The 26691-nt window shown below is 43.3% G+C and overlaps 1 protein-coding gene across 1 annotated transcript in view; it reads left to right on the forward strand.

Moving 5' to 3' along the window:
* Positions 1 to 26691, forward strand: part of LOC124615614 — a 227683-nt gene that overhangs the window by 103137 nt on the left and 97855 nt on the right. The window contains exon 3 of the mRNA XM_047143618.1: positions 13962 to 14052. Coding sequence (XP_046999574.1) covers positions 13962 to 14052 — 91 coding nt within the window. The remainder of the gene's footprint in view (positions 1 to 13961; positions 14053 to 26691) is intronic.

Consider the following 26691-nt stretch of genomic DNA (forward strand, 5'->3'; position numbering starts at 1 on the left):
AGCTGGTACAACACTTTCATGGAGCATGGTAAGGTATTTTACACGTATAACTATTCCTTCAAAAAAGAATGGCCCTACAAGTCCTCCGGCAGACATACCACATTATACTCTTAACCCAGAAAGATTAACAGCTCGTTCTTTCGTAACATGGGGATGATCTCTTGCCCAGTACATACAATTACGGCAACTGACGATTCCATTCGGCCTAACCGTCGCCTCATCAGACCAAACAATGACATCAGTGAACTGTTCTTTATTGTAAATCTGTTCACAAAATTCGAAGGCACCTATCCGGATTGTCCTCATTCATCGCGTGAAGCTACCTGGGCATGTACGGGTTCTACTTTGCTTGTTTTAAAATGCGGTAAAAGCTTATTTTAGCTTACGCCTGATTCACCCGCAACTCATCGTACGGACTTCTTTGGGGATCGTGTGAAAGCGCGCACCACTGCGTCCACCGCTCTTTCGCCTGCAACTGATTTCTACTTGCCACACTTCCTTCAAATTACGCACACGTCCTTCGCTCTCAAATTTGACGCATAATTTCGTTATTGTCATACGTGACGGTCGTGCAGTACTCAACTCTGCCTGCCATGGTCTCTGCACTTCTTTCATGTTTTCATATCCCCAGTAACACCTCAGAATCCAGAGAGTACCATATAATCACAGTTGGATCAGGTTATCATCGACACCTCCTCACTTACTAAAGTTCAAGCAGCATAAAACTAATCTGAAGCCAGTTACTATTTCAAAAATATTAAAAGGTTTTCAAATATCGCTACAAGTAACAAGATTTATTGACCACTAAATTATTTATTTAGAGACATGTTTCGAAGTGATACGCCATCATCAGGCTACAATGGCACCATAAAAACATTAAACATAAATGTTTACAGACATTAAAGTTGCTTTATATGACTGCTGTGATTATCATGTGGAGAAAGAGAGGAACAAAAAATGGTTCAAATGGCTCTGAGCACTATGGGACTTAACATCTATGGTCATCAGTCCCCTAGAACTTAGAACTACTTAAACCTAACTAACCTAAGGACAGCACACAACACCCAGCCATCACGAGGCAGAGAAAATCCCTGACCCCGCCGGGAATCGAACCCGGGAACCCGGGCGTGGGAAGCGAGAACGCTACCGCACGACCACGAGATGCGGGCAAAGAGAGGAACAGGGAAGCTCCAGACACAGTACCCCGAGAATTTGATGTTACATTAAAATAGCAACTTCCAAATTCTGAAACGCTTACAGATGCTGTCTGAAAAGGAATTTTGTGGGGGAAATTTCTAAAGTTCTTTAAAAATAAATACGGACGTAAGACAAGGTGATGGCTTATCTCTAATCGTCTTCAGTTTCGAATTAAAAATAGTAAGAAATTGGAATAGAAAATTAAAAGAATATCATGTACCACCAATAAAACTGCGAAGAAACAAACAATGTATTAAGATAAATTGCCTGGCATTTGCAGGCAATTTTCCAATACTATCCGAAAATCTAGCAGATACAGACATTCAAGTCGATTTCTTGGAATAGGCAGTCAGTAGAACAAGTTTAAGAATTACTACAGACAAATAATTAACAAAAAAAGCTTAGAATTTTTTTTTACATTCGATCAAATAGAAAAAATAGAAAAGTTAAAAGTGTCTAGGAGAGAGAATTCAAGAAAATGGATTAGAAAAACTTGCCGTAAACGATAAGATATACAAAACAGAAACGTCATATAGAATAACAAAAAATATTTATAATAATAAGTACATATCAAAAAATGCAAAAGTACTTTATTACAACACGGTAATGAAACCAGAATTCTTCTATACCAGTGACAGCCAAGCACTGAATGATAAGTTAGAGAAACTTGAAATATTACAGAGAACAATCATAAGGAAAATCTTAGATGCAATATTAATCAAAACAATCGTGAAATACATGAAAATGTTGGGAAAAATAACAGAAACAACAAGGAAAAGAAATTTGATGTTGGGGTGGGGGGCGTGTATATACAGGACGACAATAGGCTGACAAAATAGTTATTCAAATATCTCTATGAGAAGATATTAACAAGCTGGATCCCAGAAGTTACAAAATATTTAGAAATACACAACGAATGTGAAGGCAGGAGATGCAGCAGAAAGAATTATGTTCAGAACTAAAGTGCTACAGTTAGAACAATTCAGAGGCAAAAGCAGAAAGAAAATAGGTGTGAAGTGGTCTGAAGAAAGAAAAGAAAGACTTGGTGGAAAAAAGATAGAAGATGGAGGAAAAGAAAATAGCAAATGGGTGGGGAGGGTAGGAAATTGGAACTGTCACAATGTCTTTAGTTGCCAAACCGGAAGGAAATAATAATAACATAATAGTAATAATAATAATAATAATTATTATTATTATTATTATTATTAGGCTGGGCGTTCAGTACGGTAATAATGCTGCAGCCCCCCCCCCCCCGGCCCCCCTCGTCACCCCGTCACCCGACCATTATCTCTTCTTGACCGGGAGTCTGCTCACGCAGCAGAAAAGCTCCGGACTTCCCTTACTACTTCCTGGCTGCGCATAAACCGAGTAGCACTTTGAGCAAAGACCAATAATCAAGTTTACTGTGAAAAGTAATTACGAACACATCAATCGAATTTCGTGAGTGAATGCACAGAGGAACCTGTTACATAGTGGCAATTACAAAAATTTACATAACGAACCGGAACTTCGCCTAGACCCTTTACGGAACACTGTGAAGGAGGAACTTTGAATGCAGTCTGTTAGAGAGTCTCGAGGAAGCAGATAAAGAAATTACGTACGTTAATGAATAGTGTTATTAGTTTGATCGTAAGAAGCATGCGTAATAGGGCGACACTATAACGCTTGTTAGTAACTTCCACGAGAAATATTTTATATATGAATGTTAATGTACATATAACACAGAAACGTGTTATTTAATTTTAAGAGAATTCAAACTTTGACAAAATTGCATGAAGTTGGAATTACTAAGCAAAGAGGGCGCTGAGCTTCCAGCACTGACGGCCTGGCATTAAAACCAGTCGAAGTCGCTGATTAATTCCTTAGTCAGAAGTTATCCCTGTGCATCAAAGCATAATGGTAATATACAAGAGCAGGCTTTCATTTTTTGTGACGATTGTGCGTTTTTCAGAAGAATTTCTGTGGTCCGTTTTTCCATTTATTACGTGAAGAACCACCGGTGATTTCATTAAGGCAGGCAGACTTTTAAGGCAGCTGGTCGCACTTTTCTCCGTAGGCTTGTCTTTCGGACATTATGTCTATTGCCTGCAGTTATTGTTGCTATTACGCAGGCAGGAATGCATAATCGACATGCCTGAGAACTTACGGAGAAAGAGGCGAGTCAGAAAGGAATCAATTCGTCCTGCCAGATTAACGACAGTTGTCTACTGCCATGGTCAGTCTGGACGTGATTTTTGGGCAGTTTCGGCAAACGACGGTTTGGTAGCCCATTTAACCCCCAGAAATACAATATCGAATGAACGAAATGATGAAAACACGCAGGCCAAACTTGACAGATACCGTTCACTACTGTCCCTTCTGTCTTTTGTTTAGTGATTAAAAGGCCACAGGAGCAGAAAATAAGAATTAAAATGGCTAAATGCAGAAAGGCCGACTACTCATCACATGTGGAACCAAGAAGAGACGTGTTTCGCAGCAAATGGTTCAAATGGCTCTAAGCACTATGGGAACATCGGAGGTCATCAGTCTCCTAGACTTAGAACTACTTAAACCTAACCAACCTAAGGACATCACACACATCCATGCCCGGAGCAGGATTCGAACCTGCGACCGTAGCAGCAGCGCGGTTCCGGACTGAAACGCCTAGAACCGCTCGGCCACAGCGGCCGGCTGTTTCGCAGCAGCAAAGATGAAAAAGTTCTTATAGACTTTCAGGTATGCACTTCAGAGCCCATGTTCGCGGGACAATTTTTTGTTTTGGTACATAGTACCACCTCTCAAAATATGGAAAAAAGAGCTTGCAATAGAAGACAATTGTTTCACAGTATCGAAGACGAACAATGTTCATAGCTCTTAGAACCCGTGCTTATTAGAATTTTTTGCCTCGAAGGACAGTTCCCGTTATATCCCTGAATATCGATCATTCCTCCTGGGACACCCTCTATAGTACATTAACATTAGTTGGGCTATAACATATGACTCACGTATCGCAAATATATTCTAAGCTCTGGCATAAATTATATGCTTGGAACTATTTTTTCTTCGTTTATTTAAGCTCTATCATCTGTTTTACACTGTGATTAAGTTAGACACTGTTTTTCTTGATTTGCGGGAACCGTTGTACCCTAGTCTCTCGATAACGCGCGGAAGAGTGAGAACGTTTGTGACGCAAAGACACGTGTCCACCGAGGAATGAGGGGCACTTGGTGGTCGGCGACTGCGACCGTCAGCTGTAGCAGGCGGATCCTCAGGAGGGCGCCGGCAGATTTACGGGCATTCTTTTACGAGCGGCGCCGGCTTGATCTCGCGTGTTACGGCCCGCTGATGTCGCTGCCTTCCTTCCCGGGGCCAGGGCAGCTCCGCGCAATTAAAGACCGCCGTAAAGCGAATGGCGCCGCTTCAACTTTTATTCCCGTTCTTTGTGCCCTTTGCGGCGGAATAGCTGGCGCCAGCGGGAAATGTTCTGCGCCGCCGCTTAGGCGGTCACGGAGGCGGCGCAAGGGCGGCCTCATAGCCGAAGCCGCTCGCGAGAGGACACTTCGCTCTAAGCAAACACAGACGACACCACGGTAGCACTTTGCATCACCGCCTCTAGTCTTGATAATGGTCTCATTTCGGCAAAGCAGAATAAATTTAAGTTTCTTCGGTTATGCCAGTCATTGATAATTGGATCCTGCAAAATAACCTAATTACGGGGATGTTAACTGCTAAGTTTAACCTGGCCTTCTAAATGTCTCACACGCTGTTCTTAGTGCGTGTTTCGCCCACCAAGGGACGTAGGCGTGCAGCTCTGTGAATTTTCGAAGAAATTCTGGTCGTATGTAAAGTACACAAGCGGCAAGACGCAGTCAATACCTTCGCTACGCAGTGCCGATGGTACTGTTACCGACGACTGTGCCGCTAAAGCGGAGTTATTGAACTCAGTTTTCCGAAATTCCTTCACCAAGGAAGACGAATGGAAACACCAACAGTTGCTAGCATGAGTTTCTGAGAAGTAGATACCTTAGAGGTTGCGAAGCAACTCAAATCGCTTGATACGGGCAAGTCTTCAGGTCCAGATTGTATACCGATTAGGTTCCTTTCAGATTACGCTGATACAATAGCTCCCTACTTAGCAATCATATACAACCGCTCGCTCACCGATAGATCTGTACCTACAGATTGGAAAATTGCGCAGGTCGCACCAGTGTTTAAGAAAGGTAGTAGGAGTAATCCATCGAACTACAGACCTATATCATTGACGTCGGTTTGCAGTAGGGTTTTGGAGCATATATTTTATTCAAGCATTATGAATCACCTCGAAGGGAACGATCTATTGATACGTAATCAGCATGATTTCAGAAAACATCGTTCTTGTGCAACGCAGCTAGCTCTTTATTCGCACGAAGTAATGGCCGCTATCGACAGGGGATCTCAAGTGGATTCCGTATTTCTAGATTTCCAGAAAGCTTTTGACACCGTTCCTCACGAGCGACTTCTAATCAAGCTGCGGGCCTATGGGGTATCGTCTCAGTTGTGCGACTGGATTCGTGATATCCTGTCAGGAAGGTCGCAGTTCGTAGTAATAGACGGCAAATCATCGAGTAAAACTGAAGTCATATCAGGTGTTCCCCAGGGAAGCGTCCTGGAACCTCTGCTGTTCCTGATCTATATAAATGACCTGGGTGACAATCTGAGCAGTTCTCTTAGGTTGTTCGCAGATGATGCTGTAATTTACCGTCTAGTAAGGTCATCCGAAGACCAGTATCAGTTGCAAAGCGATTTAGAAAAGATTGCTGTATGGTGTGGCAGGTGGCAGTTGACGCTAAATAACGAAAAGTGTGAGGTGATCCACATGAGTTCCAAAAGAAATCCGTTGGAATTCGATTACTCGATAAATAGTACAATTCTCAAGGCTGTCAATTCAACTAAGTACCTGGGTGTTAAAATTACGAACAACTTCAGTTGGAAAGACCACATAGATAATATTGTGGTTAAGGCGAGCCAAAGGTTGCGTTTCATTGGCAGGACACTTACAAGATGCAACAGGTCCACCAAAGAGACAGCTTACACTACACTCGTTCGTCCTCTGTTAGAATATTGCTGCGAGGTGTGGGGTCCTTACCAGGTGAGATTGACGGGGACATCGAATGGGTGCAAAAAAGGGCAGCTCGTTTTGTATAATCACGTAATAGGGGAGAGAGTGTGGCAGATACGATACGCGAGTTGGGATGGAAGTCATTAAAGCAAAGACGTTTTTCGTCGCGGCGAGATCTATTTACGAAATTTCAGTCACCAACTTTCTCTTCCGAATGCGAAAATATTTTGTTGAGTCCAACCTACATAGGTAGGAATGATCATCAAAATAAAATAAGAGAAATCAGACCTCGAACAGAAAGGTTTAGGTGTTCGTTTTCCCCGCGCGCTGTTCGGGAGTGGAATGGTAGAGAGATGGTATGATTGTGGTTCGATGAACCCCCTGCCAAGCACTTAAATGTGAATTGCAGAGTAATCATATAGATGTAGATGTACGGCTGTCGTCATCTTGAAGAGGGCATGCTTCGCAGCATAGTCATCGTGAAGATATGGAAGGAAGGTTGACACTCTAGTCATCGAGAGTACTGAAATATAAGTCGTCGCTCATACGAGGTGTGGCCGTTAAATAATGGGACTACTGCTATAAAACATTTTATTTCAAAAAATACATACTTAGTTATTGTCACTCTTACTAAGCTTCCCTCCTCTGTCCCTACAATGCTCCATACTAATTTTCCATTGATGGAAACATCGGTGGAAGTCTTCTTCTGTTAGCTCCTTGGTGACGCGCACTGCTTTTTCTTTCACTGCTTCAGCGGACGGAAATCTAGTTTCTTTTATTGCTGATTCGACCTTGAGGAATAGAAAAAAGTCACATGGTGCTAGGTGACACAAACATGGTGGGTGGTCTAACATTGGGATGCTATATTTCGCTAGAAAACGAACCGGCCACTATGAGTCGGTACGTTATCTTGATACAGAACCCATTACTTGTTCTTCCATAAGTGGGATCGTTTTTTTTTCTTTTCTTATTTTCTGCTGGAGTTGAGCAATAGCCACAGGATAGTAATGTTGGTTAATAATTTGACCTTCAGCACCGCAACGAGGATGCACAACTCCATAAAAACTAGAAAAAAAATTGGTATCGCTTTGAGTCTTGATTGGCTCATTCCAGATTTTTTCTCTCTCGGTAAAGTTGGTTCCTTCCTCTGCATGGAGTAGCGCTTTTTCTCTCGATCATAAGCGAAACACCAAGATCCGTCACATATTGTCACTTTTTCCAAGAAATTAGGATCATTGTCAGTGGTATTCGAAGTGTGGGTACAAACATTTTCACAAGCTTCTTTTTGTCGATCGTGAGAATTCTCGGGACCAGTTTCGCACACATTTTTCTCATGTTAAACTGGTTACGTAAAATTTGCCTTGCTCATTCTTTGTCAGTTCCCTCTGTTTCAGCAATCGATCGATTAGTCAACCGACGGACAGTTCGAGTTGGATTAAATACTTTTTCCATAATTTCGCCCACTTTCGATAGTGAAGGGCGTCTCGGACGTGAGTCATCTTCGACTTTTCCTCGGCCATCTCGGAAACGCTTGAACCCATCAAAAACTCGCGTAGTGATAAACAGTCTTCGCCATCACTTTTTTTTAGTAAAAGATAGGCTTCAGTAGCAGTTTTTCCAAGTTTCATGTGAAACTTCACGACATTTCTTTGCTCTATTGTTACACATCATTTTTCCAGCGAAACAAAATAACGGCTTTTACACAAACTAAGGCCACTTCCACACTGATTTGTCTACAGACATCAGAGATGCCGCATTCTTCTGAGAAAGCTTCACGCGTCACCGGTATTGATTGTTCCTCTTTGGCGTATGCATACTTACTCTGTGACAGCATCAGTCCCGTTATTTTATAGCCACATTTCTTATTCAGAGTAACACGAATGAGCAGGCCTAGATCTTGGTACGGGGAACGAGGTACGAGGTACGTGGTACACGCCCGATAACCACCAGCAGCCTGAACGGCACCCTCAACACACTTGGGTTTAAACGCCTAATTGGTCCGTCAGTGCACGAAGGCGAAAAGGAGAAAAATCGCTAACTGTCTCATCACAGAACGCGCTTCCAGTCAGCTACGGTCCAGCTTCTGTGTTGTTTGCCCCATTGAAGATTTGCAGCTTCATATGCCGCTGTGACCAGAGTCCTTTTGTGAGGTACGCGATTCTAAATGTCCATTGCATGTAATTCTCTTCACAACGCTCGCTCGGAAACTAATTGAGATAGCCTTGGTTCATAGACAGCAGCAATTTCTGTCGGGTGTGAAACCAGCTGTCTCTGATGAGGCGTCTCATAGTCTCCGGTCCCTGGCGGCTAGGATGTCTTGTATGATCACTGGTCTTGCGCCGCGTTACACGGCTGCAAGTGGCACACCATTCCTTGTAGACACGATGGACACTGCGCGTTGACAGTTTGACACACCAACAAGCCAGACAACGTCAGTCACGGTGTGGTCACGGGCAAGTCCAAACAGGAGAGTCCTTTCTGTCATTCTGTCACGTCTACACGTCTACCCATCTTTCTGCGCTGGCACGTACGCTCGTGGGACAAAAAGAAAAAGCACCACGAAGGAATTTTTCGATTGGGACGGTAATCAGTAGGTGTGATGTACAAGTACAGACAAACCAATGATAACAATTTCAGAAGAATGGATGACTTATTCGAGAGAAGAGCTTCAAAAATTGAGCAAGTTATTAACACGTTGGTCCACCTCTGGCCCTTATGCAAGCAACTATCCGGCTTGGCATTGGTACAGATTATGGGTTCCTCCTGAGGGGTATCGTGCTAAATTCTGTTCAATTGGCACGGTAGCACAAGCTTGTTGGAGTGCTCTGCCTATAATGTCCCAAACATTCTCAAATGTTCTATTGTCCGTGGGATCAAACTGCTGAGGTCACCGGTCCCTATACTTACGCACTACTTAAATTAACTTATACTAAGAACCACACATGCACGCCCATGCGCGAGGGACGGCTCGAACCTCCGACAGGAAGGGCTGCGCAATCCGTGACATGGCGCCTAAGACCGCGCGGCCACTCCGCGCGGCGACATTCTCATTTGGAGAGAGATCCGGCTACTTTGCTGGGCAAGCTAGGGTTGGGCAAACACGAAGACTAGCAGTAGTAATTCTCGCCATGTGTGTTGCGGGCATTATCTTGGTGAAATGTAAGCCCAGGATGGCTTGCCTAGAATGGCAGCAAAGTAGCAAAATGGGACGTAGATTATCGTCGACGTACCGCTGTGCCGAAGGTGACAACAAAAGGAGTCCTGCTATGACTTGAAATTGCACTCACACCATCACTGGTGGCTGTCGGGCCGCATAGCGGGCGACAGTCAGGTTGATAGCCCACCGCTGTCCAGGACATCTCCAGGTACGACTTCGTTGATCACAGGGGCTCAGTTCGAAGCGGGATCATAACTGAAGACAATTCTACTCCAGACAATGAGATTCCAGGCCGAATGTGCCCGACGCCACGGCAATCGGGTTTGCTGGTGTACAGTGGTAAATGGTGGTCGGTGCAGGGGACGCCGTATACTCAACCCCGATTCTGTGAGCCGCCTATTAGGAGTAATGGTCCTTTGTCACTAAGGCACAGCTTACACGTCGCATCGATGATAACGATGAATCCGGGGCTCTGAGTGCCTCTCCGACGATTGCTCGGTCATCGCGTTCTGTCGTCTCTCTAGGTCGACCGCTTGACCCATTCCTGTCAACATCGTCCAATAGTGACATAACTCCTGTTCAAACGTCGAGTGATTCTCTGGTTACCCGAACCGGCTTCCTTAAGCCCAACTACACGTCCTCTCTCAAATGCCGACATCTGCGTGTATTGTTCACCCGCCTGCCTGCGAGGCATAGCTACTGTACAAGTGGGTTCACGTAATGTGATTCGCGAAGACTTCATGCCGTGTCATCGACAGGTCCCCTGTTTACTATCGCTGCCACATGGCTATAATATATATATATATGTATATATATATATATATATGGCGTGTGAGCTGGCCGCGGTGGTCTCGCAGTTCTAGGCGCGCAATCCGGAACCGTGCGACTGCTACGGTCGTAGGTTCGAATCCTGCCTCGGGCATGGATGTGTGTGATGTCCTTAGGTTAGTTAGGTTTAAGTAGTTCTAAGTTCTAGGGGACTGATGACCACAGCTGTTAAGTCCCATAGTGCTCAGAGCCATTTGAACCATATGGCGTGTGACGAGGGCCTCCCGTCGAGTAGACCGCCCGCCTGGTCCAAGTCTTTCGATTTGACGCCACTTCGGCGACTTGAGCATCGATGGGGATGAAATGATGATGATTAGGACAACACAACACCCAGTCCTTGAGCGGAGAAAATCTCCGACCCAGCCGGGAATCGAACCTACCAGGGGCGGACGCTAGAAGACTTCACTGTATAGTATTTACTGCCAGTAACTTGTGTCACAGGTCGTCCAAAGTAAATTGTAGGATATCTGTCCATTTGTATGTGATAGAGAGAGCTTTCCTGCAGTTATTCAGCCTGTCGCTACCTCTCTTTGGTTTCCAAAGAGTCTGCAAGCTATACGACGCTCCCCTTCTTTGCAAGAGAGTTGCGAACAGTGCACCAAAGTGTTACGGTGGTGTTGACCCCGTTGCAGACTGCAGACGTGCAAGAGACTCGAAGTGACGTCAGGTCTATAGGTGGGTAATATACCATTTAATCTAAGTATTATACAAGAGTCTTCTTGCATTTGCAGGATTACAAATTTGGACACTTCCCATAAAGACAATGCTTGGCCTATAGCAGCCCCAATGTGGTGATCAAAACACAGGCACTTTCTCCGGTCTTTGTGCTCGGATGGTACATCGAAGGCCAACGTCTGGCATCTCCAGCATTAGATTCTAATGTCTCACAAGCCTTCGCGGTTCTCGAGTATTTTGAATAATTCTTAGCAGTTTTCGCTGGTCTCTACCTTGATGCTGGCGTGATACTTCGCTTATGTGTCCACCCTTTCCTTTCATACGTGACACTGTGGATTCAGAAATGTAGAGCAACTGGGGAGGATGCGTTCGTTCGTAAGCTGTAGAAAGACGAAGCCCAACACTTCGACTGTTCTTTGCCATTTGAACTGTGCTACCTTTCGCAGCCTAAGTACCTTCACGTATCCTCTGCGTCTTTCCTACTTCATTATTATTAAAAGTCATCTATCCTGATACCTTTACTTTGGTGGTCGTGGTTTGTGCTGAGACACATACGTGTAGCTTTCGGATACAAGCGGGAACTGATGCCACCATTTTTCTTTTCCTTACGATGAAAATTCCGAACTCGCATTTCTCCGAGTCCCAGGCTTCAGTACAAGCGAGTTAGCGACCGTGGCTATTGAGACACATTCGGTTACTTTCTATTGAGGAGTAATTCATTTGTGAAAGAACTTCCGTGTCTAGCTAATCATGGCGAACTAAATGTTTTTAAACGTAAAGCAGCACTGTTGTCTGTCTTCCAAAAGTGTTTTTCAAATAGTTGTTTCTTTGTCGTTTTGCGTCAAGCTCATTCTCTGATGAATGAAGTCTTTGTTAAATGTCTGGTTGTAGATATGACAACAGCATATCATTTAATTATACGAATTGAAAGCTCATGACTGCATCAATATCTCTACTTACAGTCACTTCGTAAAATTTCGTGCTGCGATGAAGAAAAATATTATCTCTGACCTTTGCTACGCAAGTGTTGTTACTGTAAGATAAGAAATAAGTTTTATTAAATACAGAGTTAACTGTCTTGAAGGGTGATGCTGCAGTTAAAAATGGGTCAAATGGCTCTGAGCACTATGGGACTTAACATCTGTGGCCATCAGTCCCCTAGAACTTAGAACTACTTAAACCTAACTAACCGAAGGACAGCACACACATCCATGCCCGAGGCAGGATTCGAACCTGCGACCGTAGCGGTCACGCGGTTCCAGACTGAAGATGCTGCAGTTAAAATGAAATTTAGAAGAACGATTTTCAGTTCAATAGTCTGTTACGTGTCGATATATAACAGTTCCTCTGTTCCTTGGAATTATAATTATTCTTTGTATCATGGTGTCGACGTGACTTCTGCTGTTCGAAGAACCACGCCGACATGCAGGTGTTACAGAAACACTTCCAAGGTAATTAATTTTAGATGACTGTTTACAGATATTACACTTCATTTGCGTTTCTCATAACATACTAACGTTAGTGACTGTACACATGACTGTTCCCGACGGCTAAGGAAAATACATAACTTCACTCATTAACAGATTATACTTTTCAAGTCAGTTAAACAACCAACAATGATAGCTAAGTTTCTCTTGGTAGACTATGTGTTGCCAGATTCTAAGTTTATAGACCGGTCGAGACCAAAGGGGAAACGAATGAGCGTAGTCAGTCTGAAGCGAAGTATCTCGTAAAAAATCATTGGTAACTTGGTGCTGTCAGTTAATTGTTGGTAAATGAAATTATCGATTGTGCTGTTTCTCGTATTAAAACTTATATTCGTATTATTTTTGTTACATTTAAGGCTCTACAGCAATTTAGAGCGCGTCCCCTAATGTAACTAATAGTACTTGGTTCGCTTTCAAAGTATTATCCGTTCATAAGTGTTTTACGGCTGAATTCCACTATTAATCTTTGCCCAGATGGTAATTTCCAAGAACGTTTGCCTATCGAAGCGGCGGGCTCCAAACGGTCGATATCGAACGTGGGATTCTAAATCGATCACGCCACTGTGTCCTCTGCGACGCTACACTACAAGCAAAGAGCATGATCGATATTTGCAATTCAAGTGTTGCTGCTGTGTGCGGAACTCAACTGTTCTTATTTTCCTGGCCTCTGTGTTTTTGGGAGAAAACGGAACTTAATGAGTCGGAACAATCTCGAAATTACCAGTATAACAGCAAGTTACTTGAAGGCAGCGGACATAAATCTCTGACGCAGGAAATATTGAGTAGAGCATCAAATTTATAACTCTAGAAGGACCTGTTTTTGTGAAAAGACCAGAACGACCAGAATGCAAATCGTGAAATAGCAAGGACTATATAATTACTTCGGTGACTCACGCAGTAAATGCTATAGAACTGTCTATATGTTCACTTCGACCACTCATTCTGGCTACCGTGAACCGGGATGTTTATTTCAACATTCTCGGGTAACAAGCGTGGTCCTTTCTTCTACGTCTTCGTAATGAGTGTCCTGTGGACACTTCCGTCTTCGAAGATGAAAAAAGCAGGGTTATCGGAGCTGCACGCCTACGTTCCTAGTTTGACCCGACCAGCCCGCCAAGTCACACGATCTTAATACAATAGAAAATATCTGGGGCTATTTGGAACAGCTGATGAAGCGTAGCTTACACGATACAAACATCAATGAGTAGCTTGAGGTATATATGGCATACCTTGAAAAACCTTGTGGACCTTCCCCATTGCCGAACTGTGGCCAGTGTCAGGTCTAGCGGTGGTGTTACAGTTTTATTGTGATATCTTCTGGGGGGGGGGGGGGGGTGACTAAATTGTTTGTACGCCATGCTTGCTATATCGTTGGCATGAAGGGTTATAGAACCGCCCACAGATCTATCGACAGAAGCCTTATCGTAGTACACTGATTTAGAAATAAAGTGCATTATGAAGAAATTCTGATAGATAGTAATAATTGCATAGGCGAATCATTGTGTATTTTCTCTGCTAATAGGGTGGTTCTGTGTTGTAGGATGGAAGATTCGATGCGGAGCATGCTGCAGTACAAGGCGCGCAGCGAGCAGCTGAAGCAGGAGAAGACGAGCCTCACCGTGGCGTACGAGGTAAGCATCCTCCTCGCACTGCGTTGTTTGCTTGTTCGAAGGTTTGCCCTAACTTTGCAGACGCGCACAGTGTGTATCAAGACGGTAAGTTCACCCCAGGAACTAATCAAGGGCGTACTCAGCGAGGGGCACGGAATGTCAGCTGCCTCCCTCTCCCCTCCGCCCTCCCCCCCCCCCCCCCACATTTTCTTACAAAAAAGGTTATGATCGCGAACCGAGCTTACATCCTGCCCCGACTCACAGACGGACGTATCAGTTCAGTATCAGTCTGAAGAAAACAAAACATGTAATGGGTAATGACTTCCTTAGTAGCAAGTGTATTCAGCGCCATTTGTCATGAAATCTCAAAATCATTTTCCGTTAACTCTATTTTCCTTGCAACAGAAAATGTCCGATGTCTCTCTCCTGAAAGATTGCAGTAGCATTTTACGTTCAGTACACCGTGTTTTTGTGTTAACCAGTTGTGACCAAAGTTACAAAAAATGTGGATATGAAAAGAATTGACAGCAAAATAATACGTACTAATCTCATATAAGCTACTCTCTCCGTTACGTAAATTGTAGATAATAGATACGTGCCGTAAAGTGGTGACATTAGTATGTCTGGTGACTGACAAATACAGTTCTGAGTTTTATTTTGAAGACACTACGCTTCATTTCCTCCCAATCTTCCCACTTTCACGAAACATGTATGAGCTGGCCGCTGCTATAGCTCGGATCCTTGGTACGCCCTTGGGAATGTTTCCTAACACACAGAGAGTAGTCTGCGAGTCTGCTCTGTACTCGGAGTACCGAATGACACGATGCAGTGGTTAAGATGCTGGACTTGGTTTATTGTGAAGATGGGTTCAAATCCCTCTGCGGAAATCCAGCGTTGAGTCTTAACGTAGTTCTCCCAATTAATGCTATTGGTGAATCGTGGTCACCCGTTGTTCGATACCCGCGTCATTGCAGGAGAAGAGACCTGGTGCCACCAATGCCATCGGGAGACCAATCGCCATTCAGTGTCATGGTGTTCATTGTCTTCCCTACCCCTCAAAAAGTGATCTGATGAAACTCAAGACGATGTTGATCTCCTGTTTCGACAGCATGTGCTTGATCCAACGTCAATTTCTACCCAACGGAGGCGGGGAAGACGATGAACACCTTTCCGTTGACTGTCGCTTGGTTTCCTGCCGTTGGTAGTACCAGGTCTCATCTCCCGCAATGATACGGATACCTAACAAAGCTTGACCACGGTGCTCCGAGCGATTCCACAACAGGCGTACGATGGCAGTTCCCAGCAGCTTTACAACCGATGTCAGAAGCGTGTTGTAGCTTATGGCGATTACTTTGAAGGTCAGTAAGGATATTTTGTTTGTAACTCTTGTTTTCTTTATTTTATGATACTATTCACCGACTTTCCCGACGCACCTTCTAGAAGTATGCGAAATAAAGGACCTAAATCACAGACTATTGCCGAAATCACAAACAGACAAAGACCAAATTTTGCGGCAAGTTCGGAACACCGTCATCGATTAAAAAAAAAAAAAGGTTCAAATGGCTCTGAGCACTATCGGACTTAACATCTGAGGTCGTCAGTCCCCTAGAACTTAGAACTACTTAAACCTAACTAACCTAAGGACATCACACACATCCATGCCAGAGGCAGGATTCGAACCTGCGACCGTAGCGGTCGCGCGGTTCCAGACTGAAGCGCCTAGAGGCGCTCGGCCACAGCGGCCGGCCACTGATAAAAATTTGCGTTGTATTAAACGATGTTGTTTGAAGTTACATCCTTTAAATAAAGTTTGTATCCCCTGTCTTTTGCGTTGTGTTAACGTACCGCTGCATTGCCTCTGCGACGTGGCTATCGACGCCGTTGGCGGCGCAGTGTTTCTGTGTACAAGTCTTTGAAAGCAATAGACACTGACTTGGCTGGACAATTCAATAAGCAGCAGCTTATTGGTGGCCCAAATGTGTTTCGTGGACTAAGAATGCAGTTCACGTGTGATGTTTCTGCTTTGTTTGGAGGCAGTACATGGCTAACCTTGCTGTTGTATTGGGGAATCATGCTGACTACGGTGGCCTTGAAGCTTTCCCTGATGCAAACATCTTGGCTTGGAATTCATGGAGTATAGCCGAGAGTACAGGTCTACTGGCTAAGGTTTCCCTCGTAGTAAATGGTTTCTCATCAACTCTCACCTCTCAATTACGCGTGTCTTCATGAGCGCTGCTCGGGCTACGTATCTGGAATGCCTTTCTGCATTTCTCGAGTGAGGCGAGGTCGTTATTGAAAGGGCCCACCCGAGGTGTTGTTGAGCCAGCTAATATCCGTGCTGTAGAACTGCCATTAGTTGCTGTTCCGGAACAGCGTCTCTCTGGGCAATGAGCTTATCCAATCAGCGTCGGTTATTAAGCCCTCACAGTGCACTTCTCCCACAGCTTCCGACGGGAGGGTGGGAGTCCCTTCGTGTTAGCCTGAGGGGGGCGAAGCAACCTCGCCCGGTCGTCCGGTTTGCAGTTTTTGATGATGCAGGGAATGCGATACGGTACTACATACTACTTTCGTTTTAATTCTGATGAAGGCCGAAGCCGATAAAATTGTATAAGGTGCTTAAACGAAATTGCTATAGAGACTGAACAGTGGTTAAAGAGGTAATAAGATCGATGAACTTCACATGGAATATTTATTCTGCATTGTCATCGGGATAGCGCTTTTAGAGCAGTACACGTCAAAACTAAGTCTTCGTCAGTTCTTCAGAGAAGTTCGGCTCACAGCCATTCCTTAGGAGCGCTGATACTGATGATTATTACAAACGACATCGTATTATATTTTTCATTGTTGCTAGAGGAATTCAGATCATCATAACTTGCATACAGTTCGCATCTCAGTACCTTCACTAATTATTTTTGTACTACATGCTTATCTACATTATGCTGGAAACTTTTATGTGTAGCACCGATAAAGGATAGCAAATCAGTGCTTAGTTGAATGGCACTTGTCCGCAGCTCGTGGTCGTGCGGTAGCGTTCTCGCATCCCACGCCCGGGTTCCCGGGTTCGATTCCCGGCGGGGTCAGGGATTTTCTCTGCCTCGTGATGACTGGGTGTTGTGTGATGTCCTTAGGTTAGTTAGGTTTAAGCAGTTCTAAGTTCTAGGGGACTGATGACCATACATGTTAAGTCCCATAGTGCTCAGAGCCATTTGAACCAGCCATTTGAATGGCACTTTTTCTGCAACATTCGAGCAATATCAGACACTGACTTTATGATACCTGAAGCTGCTTATCGTTCTTATTCAGCGTCTCACTACGTTTTCCTATACAGAATGCTCTGCTCCGATGGACAACGCTTACAATTGGATCTTCACCTAAAATTAGAAGATAACTATCTCCAGAGGCAAATGATACATTCCTGTGTCTGTGGATCTGTACCATTTTGAAGCAGTGCTTAACTAATGATGCATTTCAAACACGACTATTGTAAACCTAAAGGAGCTGTCCCCGAAATTTTATGAGTGTGCGTTTATTTTATTTCTGAGGCTGCTGGACGTTTTCATAATGTCAGCACTGTCTTATTTATGGCCAAGGAGAAAGAGACGGCGATAGAAACGGCGCGCGCTCCGAGGTTCCGTAGAAATTTGGATAACACACTACGGCTCAAAATCTGGTCAAGTGAGCGAGAGTGCTCACATCGATGCAGCAGATATGCAGTATGGATGATACAAACTTCCACCGGTAGTTATAATAACTACAATAGAGCTGCAAACAATCTTGGAAGTGCTTAAACAAGCAAAAAACGCGTCAGAAGATGCAATGGTCGTATTGTTCTACTCCAGGCAGCCTTGTCCCTGCTGAACAACTGCTGAAGCATAATCATAATAATACTGGTATGTGGATTATTTCGAAACTCAGAAGGTAAACTGTAAGCTACGTCCGCGGTTTGCAGTAAATGTTTCCGCCACTTACCCATAGGCTGTGCTGACGGCACCGCAGACCTAGCCCTGGCAGCCACGACGCAGATGGAGCTACTGTACGTGAGACACTCCTTCCTGTTAACTGCCGTCCTGTTCGTGTATCGTAATAAGAAATCATCAGAAATATACATAGGTATCCACTTGAATTAAAATTAAAATAATAAATAAAATCTCTGGCACGTGGTGACAGGAAGTGTAATGAAACATCCCAAAACAAAGGCTTTGTAATATATTGTCCTTGAACATTCCAGATGTCAAATGGTTCAAATGGCTCTGAGCAGTATGGGACTTAACTTCTGAGGATATCACACACATCCATGCCCGAGGCAGGATTCGAACCTGCTACAGTAGCGGCCGCGCGGTTCCAGACTGTAGCGCCTAGAACAGCACGGCCACCATTCCAGATGTCAAATCGAGCTTCAAGATTAATATTTATCTTGAACAAGAAAGTTTATTTAACAGTCACGCGTGGTCAGTATTCGTTGTGGAGTTAAGGTCAGAGAAGATAAAATAGAAGGGTGTCACCTGAGACTCGGCGGCACGCATACATTTTTTCCTACGAGGACGACCGTCAAACTGGTTTTCGTAACGTACTTATTCCAGTGGAATTGGCGCTAGACCCATCAGTATGCAGAAAGACAGTCATCGGTGTGGGGTTGTAATTGAAATTTTTGGAGTAAGAAGTGTCTTACAATCCATAAGACATAGGCAGTGCAGTTAGCCTACAATTGAATAAAATGCAGTGGTGCAACTACTCGTCATACATGTGAGATCGTATCAACAACATTGCGTAAGACATAAAACAATCCTGGAATAGTTTTAATTAAAACCAGTAGTTGGTGTGAAGCAGGATGAATAGGGCAAAGATATCGTTAGAGTTTAACGGCCCTTTGACATCAAACTACTGTATTTAGAGACAGAACAGTAATCATTTGAAATAGGTGGATAGGTGAAGGAAACAGCCTTTGCCTATTTGAAGAAAAATCTAACGAGGAAGCGTGTGAACTCGAAGGTTCAGAACTGCACGAAAATGTGCTTAGAATACAACTCTCTCGTCCCAAAACCGGATGTATGAACCATTCTTATACAAGATGCAGCTCTTGTCTGCTAATGTCATGCCACGGTCGCAAGACGATAGCAAGATCGTACTCTGTCAGGATTTTACGCTCAAAATGTTGCCAAGGAAACTAGGGAATATGGCCAACCTCTTAATGTGTCTTCTTTAGATAGTACGAATTCTACATGAGAAGGATCGTTGATTTTGAGAGACTGCAGTGTGAAGAACCACAATTAAAATTACACGTTCATTATTTCCTCATCAGACTATACTCTCTGCTACACAATCTTCCCGGGTTCGATTCCCGGCGGAGTCAGGGATTTTCTCTGCCTCGTGATGAGTGGGTGTTGTGTGATGTCCTTAGTTTAGTTAGGTTTAAGTAGTTCTAAGTTCTAGGGGACTGATGACCATAGATGTTAAGTCCCATAGTGCTCAGAGCCATTTGAACCATTTTGCTACACAATCAGTTTTTTGCACCGAAGTACGAGCCTATGTTACAGTATGCCTGGCAAAAAACAGGTTACGAAAATGTGTTGAATGTGGAAAGGAGGGATTAGGCAGATGTGCACAATGTCTTGTTTCACATCGTTTTGACCACTTCACTGAAATCCCATACCTGCCCTTTGAAAACTTAATAGCTTTGCGTTGCAATCAGGTCAGTAAAAAAGTTTGTTGCTTAGCTAGCATAATTATTTCAAGCAGAGGGAAGTAAAGCAGAAAGTCGTAACAGTTAAATATGTCTGTCTTTGGTCCTGTTATATGAACACTTTCTTTCTTCTTGTTACCTGAGGTCCTCTTTTAGACCCTAAGTAGGTGATACTTCAAGTGTATCTCGTAGCAAGACGCTCAGTTTTGCATGCGGACGGCTCATAACACGAGCGATTTATATTCTAAGCTTATTTTCGTGCGGTTCTAAGCGTTTGAGGTGACGCACTTCACTCTTAGGTATCGTCTGAAACAAAAACAACTTCGAATGAGTAGCCAGGGATTTGAACCTAGCTTTCCTTTTTTGCTTGGGTGTTTTTTTCTTTAAACTTAATATGTATATATGTCGTGTGACTAGGGCCTCCCGTCGGGTAGACCGTACACCTGGTGCAAGTTTTTCGATTTGACACCACTTCGGCGACCTGCGCGTCGATGGGGATGAAAGGACGATGATTAGGACAACACAACACCCAGTCCCTGAGCGGAGAAAATCTCCAAGCCAGCCGGGAATCGAACCCGGGTGCTTTGGATTGACAGTCTGTCGCGCTGACCACTCAGCTACCGGGGGCGGACTTTAAACTTAATAACTTACCAGTTATTTGTTGTAAAGAAAAGAGTCTGAACCACTGACAGACTACGATATGAAAATTCATGTACCAGTTAATGATTGCTGGAACTGTATCGTGGCGTAGATATGGGAAAGTGCTGTCAACAACTTTGTTTGGAAAAAAACAGCGTTTTGCGTTTTAATGGCTGAAATGGCTGTAAGCACTATGGGACTTAACATCTGAGATCATCAGTCCCCTAGACTTAGAACTACTTAAACCTAACTAACCTAAGGACATCACACAGGTCCGTGCCCGAGACAGGATTCGAACCTGCGACCGTAGCAGCAGCGCGCTTCCGGACTGAAGTGCCTAGAACCGCTCGGCCATAGAGGTCGACTGTGTTTAAATAAAATACACTAATAAGGCAGCAGATTCGTTTGAATATCCGCAAAAATAATTTGCCATTACGACAGTAGTATCCACGTAGGAGAAGGGGCAATGTAGCTCATTACTTTCGAAATTGCTTTTGTGTCCAGTTAGGACTACATTAACGTTCGGTCCCGCACCGTTAATTGGTAAGGAGACGGCGATAGGCGAGACGTTGCGGGAATATCGCCATAAACGACTGGCGCGGGCTCTGCGCAATTAGGCTGTGCCGCCCCCACCTCGCTAAGCGGTAATAATCGATGGGGGCTGCCGGGGGCAGGGATTCCCGCTGAGCATCGGCGTTGCCAAGCCAAGCCAAGCCAAGCCGGGTTGTGCCGCAGCCGGAGGGCGATGGGCGACAGGCGCCGCGCCGCTACCATCACGACAGGACACGACGCACCGACCACTGTTCTTTTCCTAGAAGGCACAGTCAGACAATACAGAAACGCTACTCAGGCAGCTGCACCTTTGAGTCTACTGTAGGTATTGTTTAAGAAGATATTGTTCGAGATTACACTGCTAAAGGGGCGAGTTAGAGGACGGAAGACTATCTTGAAACTATGTCACTATAAAGGAAATTTTGAAGCTGCTGTTGTTGTGGTCTTCAGTCCTGAGACTGGTTTGATGCAGCTCTCCATGTCACTCTACCCTGTGCAAGCCTCTTCATCTCCCAGTACCTACTGCAGCCTACATCCTTCTGAATCTGCTTAGTGTATTCATCTCTTGGTCTCCCTCTACGATTTTTACCCTCCACGCTGCCCTCCAGTACTAAATTCGTGATCTCTTGATGCCTCAGAACATGTCCTACCAACCGATCCCTTCTTCTAGTCACGTTGTGTCACAAACTCCTCTTCTCTCCCATTCTATTCAATACCTCCTCATTAGTTATCTACCCATCTAATCTTCAGCATTCTTCTGTAGCACCACATTTCGAAAGCGTCTATTCTCTTCTTGTCTAAGCTATTTATCGTCCACGTTTCACTCCCATACTTTCAGAAACGACATCCTGACACTTAAATCAATACTCGATGTTAACAAATTTCTCTTCTTCAGAAACGCTTTCCTTGCCATTGCCAGTCTACATTTTATATCCTCTCTACTTCGACTATCATCAGTTATTTTGCTCCCCAAATAGCAAAACTCCTTTACTACTTTAAGTGTCTCATTTCCTAATCTAATTCCCTCAGCATTACTCGACTTAATTTGACTACATTCCTTTATCCTCATTTTGCTTTTGTTGATGTTCATCTTATATCCTCCTTTCAAGACACTATCCATTCCGTTCAACTGTTCTTCCAAGTCCTTTGCTGTCTCTGACAGAATTACGTCATCGGCGAACCTCAAAGTTTTTATTTCTTCTCCATGGATTTTAATACCTACTCCAAATTTTTCTTTTGTTTCCTTTACTGCTTGCTCAACGAAAATTGGTATTTGGTTTCTCAGAAATTAAAAAAAAATGCAAGTTTCAGCGTCTTTGGAAATTCAGGGACTAAAGAGCCTCCACGAAAATTAGTATTGACTTCTCGTTCAGAAATAAAAACAATCGTGTTTCAGTATTTTTGGAAATTCAGCTCCTAAGGGGGACAAATAGCGCATGAAAAGTTTCGTGAAAGTATTTCATTATGAAATCAGAATCGGTTTTTTGTCAGAAACACATTCAGAAAAGACCTTGCTCCTATGGCCTTAATTAGCCCGAATAGTTTAAAAAGTGTTGCTGTTTGTGAACTAAATAAAAAAAAGCTGTTTAACAGACACCACAAGAAATCGGCTTCACCCTCAAGGACTCCGTTGTCCTCTGCCGGCTCGGCATCGGCCGCACTTGGCTGACTCCCGGTCACCTCCTACGGCGCGGGGACCCACCGGACTGTCGCTGCGGTCCCCATTACACTGTGGTACGCATCTTGTTGGACTGCCCAATTTTAGCCGCCCTGAGGCGGGCTTTTAACATTCCGACCATACTGCCTACGGTGTTAGGAGACAATGCCTCAACGGCTGCTCTAGTTGTACGTTTTCTTCGAGAGGGAACTTTTCATCACTCGGTCTAAGGGTGGTCGTCTGGTCTTCACCCTTCCTCTTTCTTTGCTGTTTATTCGGCTTGATGTTCGTCTTTTCTCTATTTGTGTTCCTCTAGCGTTGTGTTTTTCGGCTGGAAATTTTAATGTGCTGCAGAGTGACTGGCTCATGCTTTTCTATTCTTGCGATTAGCCCAGGCCATCTGCTGTGTTATTTTAATACCTTCCTCCGCTTTTTTCCTTTTAGGGCACGTTTTCCCCATTTGGTTCACTTTTTTTTCTTTCAATGTGTTTCCCAGTTAATTTTATACCTTTTTACTTTCCCCGACTCATTTTGGGAACGGTTTTAACCCGAGACCTGTTTGCATGAGCAAAAAGGAACTGATAACCCTGTAGTTTGGTCCCTTTCTCTCCAAACCAACCAACCAAATAGGCTTTGTCAGAATTTAACAGAAAAGAAATGCATTTAATACATTAATTTTTCAGTGTGCATAGTACATCTTTATAAAATTAGTGTTGTTGTAGTTACTATGTAAACTAATCATTACTGATAGCAAAACAGATACCACCTTCAAATGCGATTCCATGTACAGAAATATCCGTTTGAGATGAGAGAATTCACTAAGACTAGCGCTAATAACTAAAACTTATCCGATTTGTCACTTTCTTTTTTAATTCCGTTTACTAAATTAAATTGAGCTCGTTGGAACACTTTAATTATGCAAAGAGTGGCAGCCATGTGAATGGTCACTAACTCTTCTGTAGTGTGTAGATCTACACATGAGCATTGGGCGTGACAACATACAAAGTCGATTAAAGAAAAAAAATGTGTGCAGATCACATAGTCTACGCGAGCGAATCAGCGGTCGCTAAGGTAGTCTCTTTACAACTTTTAGAAACTGGAGATCAACTGCACCATGAGGATCGTGCACCGCTCTGCTCGTATACAACAGATTTTAATGTGGCACACTGTAATTAATTAATCAGCCAATCAACCACAATGACGGTGACTCACATTGAGTGCGGACTTTTTTTAAATTAAATAAATTCGATAGTTAAAGTGGGCTCCTGAGTGTAGCAACATCAGCTAGCTGCAAGAATATGATTAGGCAGGCCAGCTGCAATGCAAGGTAATGAAGATACCTCGAAACAATTTTTTTTTAATTTTTGTATCGATTATCTATGTTTCTGTCTTGCTTACACATCTAAATTAGAAGTATTAGACCAGTACGCAATATTTAAAGTGAACTGGCGTGTGATTACAATACACGTTTTACTTGAACATCTCCTGGTCTTTTTACGTAACTATGTGAAATCTATCCATCATCGAGACACTTTCTGAAGAGTGCAGGCTGCAAGCGAAATTACTATTTGCTGAACTTACTTTAATCAGTTTCCTTCCTCAGTCGCTCCTCTTTCACAAGTATCCAAAATGTATCACACAAATTGCCTACAGAGTGTCTACATAAGTAGTAAACTTGACGGAAAGAGTAGATGAGTATTTAAATCTGTCATAGATCTGATCCCTTGTTTTCACCAGCGTTCAGTAAACCCTTACCTGCCTAGACTGACACGCGTCCAGAATTAGTCCTGACGGTCACGATTTTTAATTGTGTCCGAGGTTGCAAAAATGTCTGCGGTTTTAGAATTTTATGAGTGACGAGGATTTTTTTATTTTAGACCTATATCTTCGACATTGTGTTTTTAAACATTCTCTTACGACCGTGCCTCTCACAGCCGACAGCCGAACTTGGAGCAGAAGCTTACGTTAATGGAAAAGCGTCCGGTTCTGCCACAGCTTTTCATTCAGATGTTTAGCAACACAATAGGGGTGACGTGTTTATACTGTTTTCATGTGTCATACAACTGGTCTAAATGCTTTTGATCATTGTATCTCTACTTGTTTTCTGTCTCATCGTTTATCAATGGGCAAAAGAGAGTGAGTGTTTAATGTTAACCTGCAATAGGAATACAAATTTCTGAAAGTATCTAATGACAGTAACAATAAACATCTTTATTGGGCACTATGTGCTGGAGAATTGTTTGTTTCGCATAAAGGTAGAGACAACCGGTTGTGAGCTCTGCAACATCCATGTACTAATTTATATTTACGTGACAAACCCTATTTTTAGGGCTATATTTTAATTTTGACAAATGGAACTATGCAGACATTTGTAAAAACGGCGATGATACATCAGTCCATACTAATGTAAAATTGCCACCTTCTGAAGAAGACAAATTTAAATTTGTTGAAACCTAGGTAAAGATTTCTTTATCCATTGCAACTGGTCGGCTGTTTATAATTTTATTACGTGGAACCGTTGTTGTTGTGCAGCTATGTTTAAAATACTAAAATAGGTCACCTCTATTTTTTTGGTAACTAAAGATTCTGCATTATTAGTCATGCCATGTTTCCACTCTAGAACAGCACCGGATTAAGAACTAAACTAAAACATTGTTTGACTTTAATGCCTATGTATTGTGACGTTTTCCATATATAACGGCGTTCTTCACTATTTCCGATATGAAGACGAAGTATGAAATCTGAAAGGCCTGCATAATTGTAACTTAAAAAAATCGTCAATTTATATACTCATGTTGCACCATATTGCTAAAAATTTCGAGAGATTGGTATCTGACATTCAGGTGTTTGTTTTGGGAACGCAGTTTCAGTTTCATGTGTTTCAAGCTCTAGTTAGAAAACACTTCATTACGCTTGGTGCACGGAGCTTTCCTTTCATTCTTCGCCACAACAAATAAATTCAATATAGAATAACTCTTGTTGTGAGTGATTAGTGGCTGTTCTGTGTCGCACTAGCTGCTCTGTATCTACTGCGACTTTTTTATTGTACATCGAGGACACACGTCCACTGTCTGATTGTATCATTGTAGTTTTACGTTCTACTGGCAGTTTTGACATCAACATACTTGTTGTATACGCGAGCAATTTTTACTTCTGCAGTCTATTCCAAATAAATTATTCGAAAGAAAATGTATACATCAACGTTCGCGGACTCCTTAGAAACGAATGTGGTTGATGCTGATTTTCTTACACACGATTCAAGGGATGATTTTTTCCTCAAATGCGTACACAACACTCATACGATGTACATGTTGATAAAGCACAAAAGGTCAAAAAAGGGTTATAAATACTGTGTTGATAAAGCACAAAATGTCAAAGATTTATCACAAACCAAATTAGAAAACACACGCACACACACACACACACACACACACACACACACACACACACACACAACGAGAGAGAGAGAGAGAGAGAGAGAGAGAAGAGGGGAGAGGAGGGTGGGAGAGAGGGGGAGGCACTTTCCACGCTGTCATTCAATATTTTATTTGAAATACATCGACTAGCATCTTCCTGCGTCTGTTTTTGGTGTAATTTTATATGTGGAGAGCTAAATCAATGTGGACTGATATAAGAACGAAGGCGAGTCGGGATGCATTGAACGGTACCATATACATAATGACGTTTCATGTAACTCGTTGAAGACTACTGTGAGTGGCAAAAGTCGATGAACTTACTGTTTTCACAATGAAACTTTCACTCCACAGCGAAATACGCGCTGTGGCGGAGCGAGATTGGAACACAGAATATTGACTTTCGCGGACAATATTCTTAGCAACTGATCTATCCAGGCACTACCCGCCCTCGCAGATCACTTGTGCCAATACCTCCCTCCTGCTTCCCAAGGTTCACTGCGGAACTGTTGCATATCTTGCAAGAGACAGGGAATAGTACCCGAGTGATCTAGTCTATCCGTCTGAGCTTACAGATCTGCTGCTATACGTTTCTCCAGCCAAAAGATTAGGTATTCGAATATGTTTTCGAAAATAGTCCACCATAAAATTGCCTAAAACGAGATTAAAAAAGAATTAGATCATCTGGCGTGCTATACAGGACGGTCGGAAACAATTTG

Source organism: Schistocerca americana, chromosome 1 (assembly GCF_021461395.2).
Source record: "Schistocerca americana isolate TAMUIC-IGC-003095 chromosome 1, iqSchAmer2.1, whole genome shotgun sequence".
In the NCBI taxonomy this organism is placed as follows: Eukaryota; Metazoa; Arthropoda; class Insecta; order Orthoptera; family Acrididae; genus Schistocerca; species Schistocerca americana.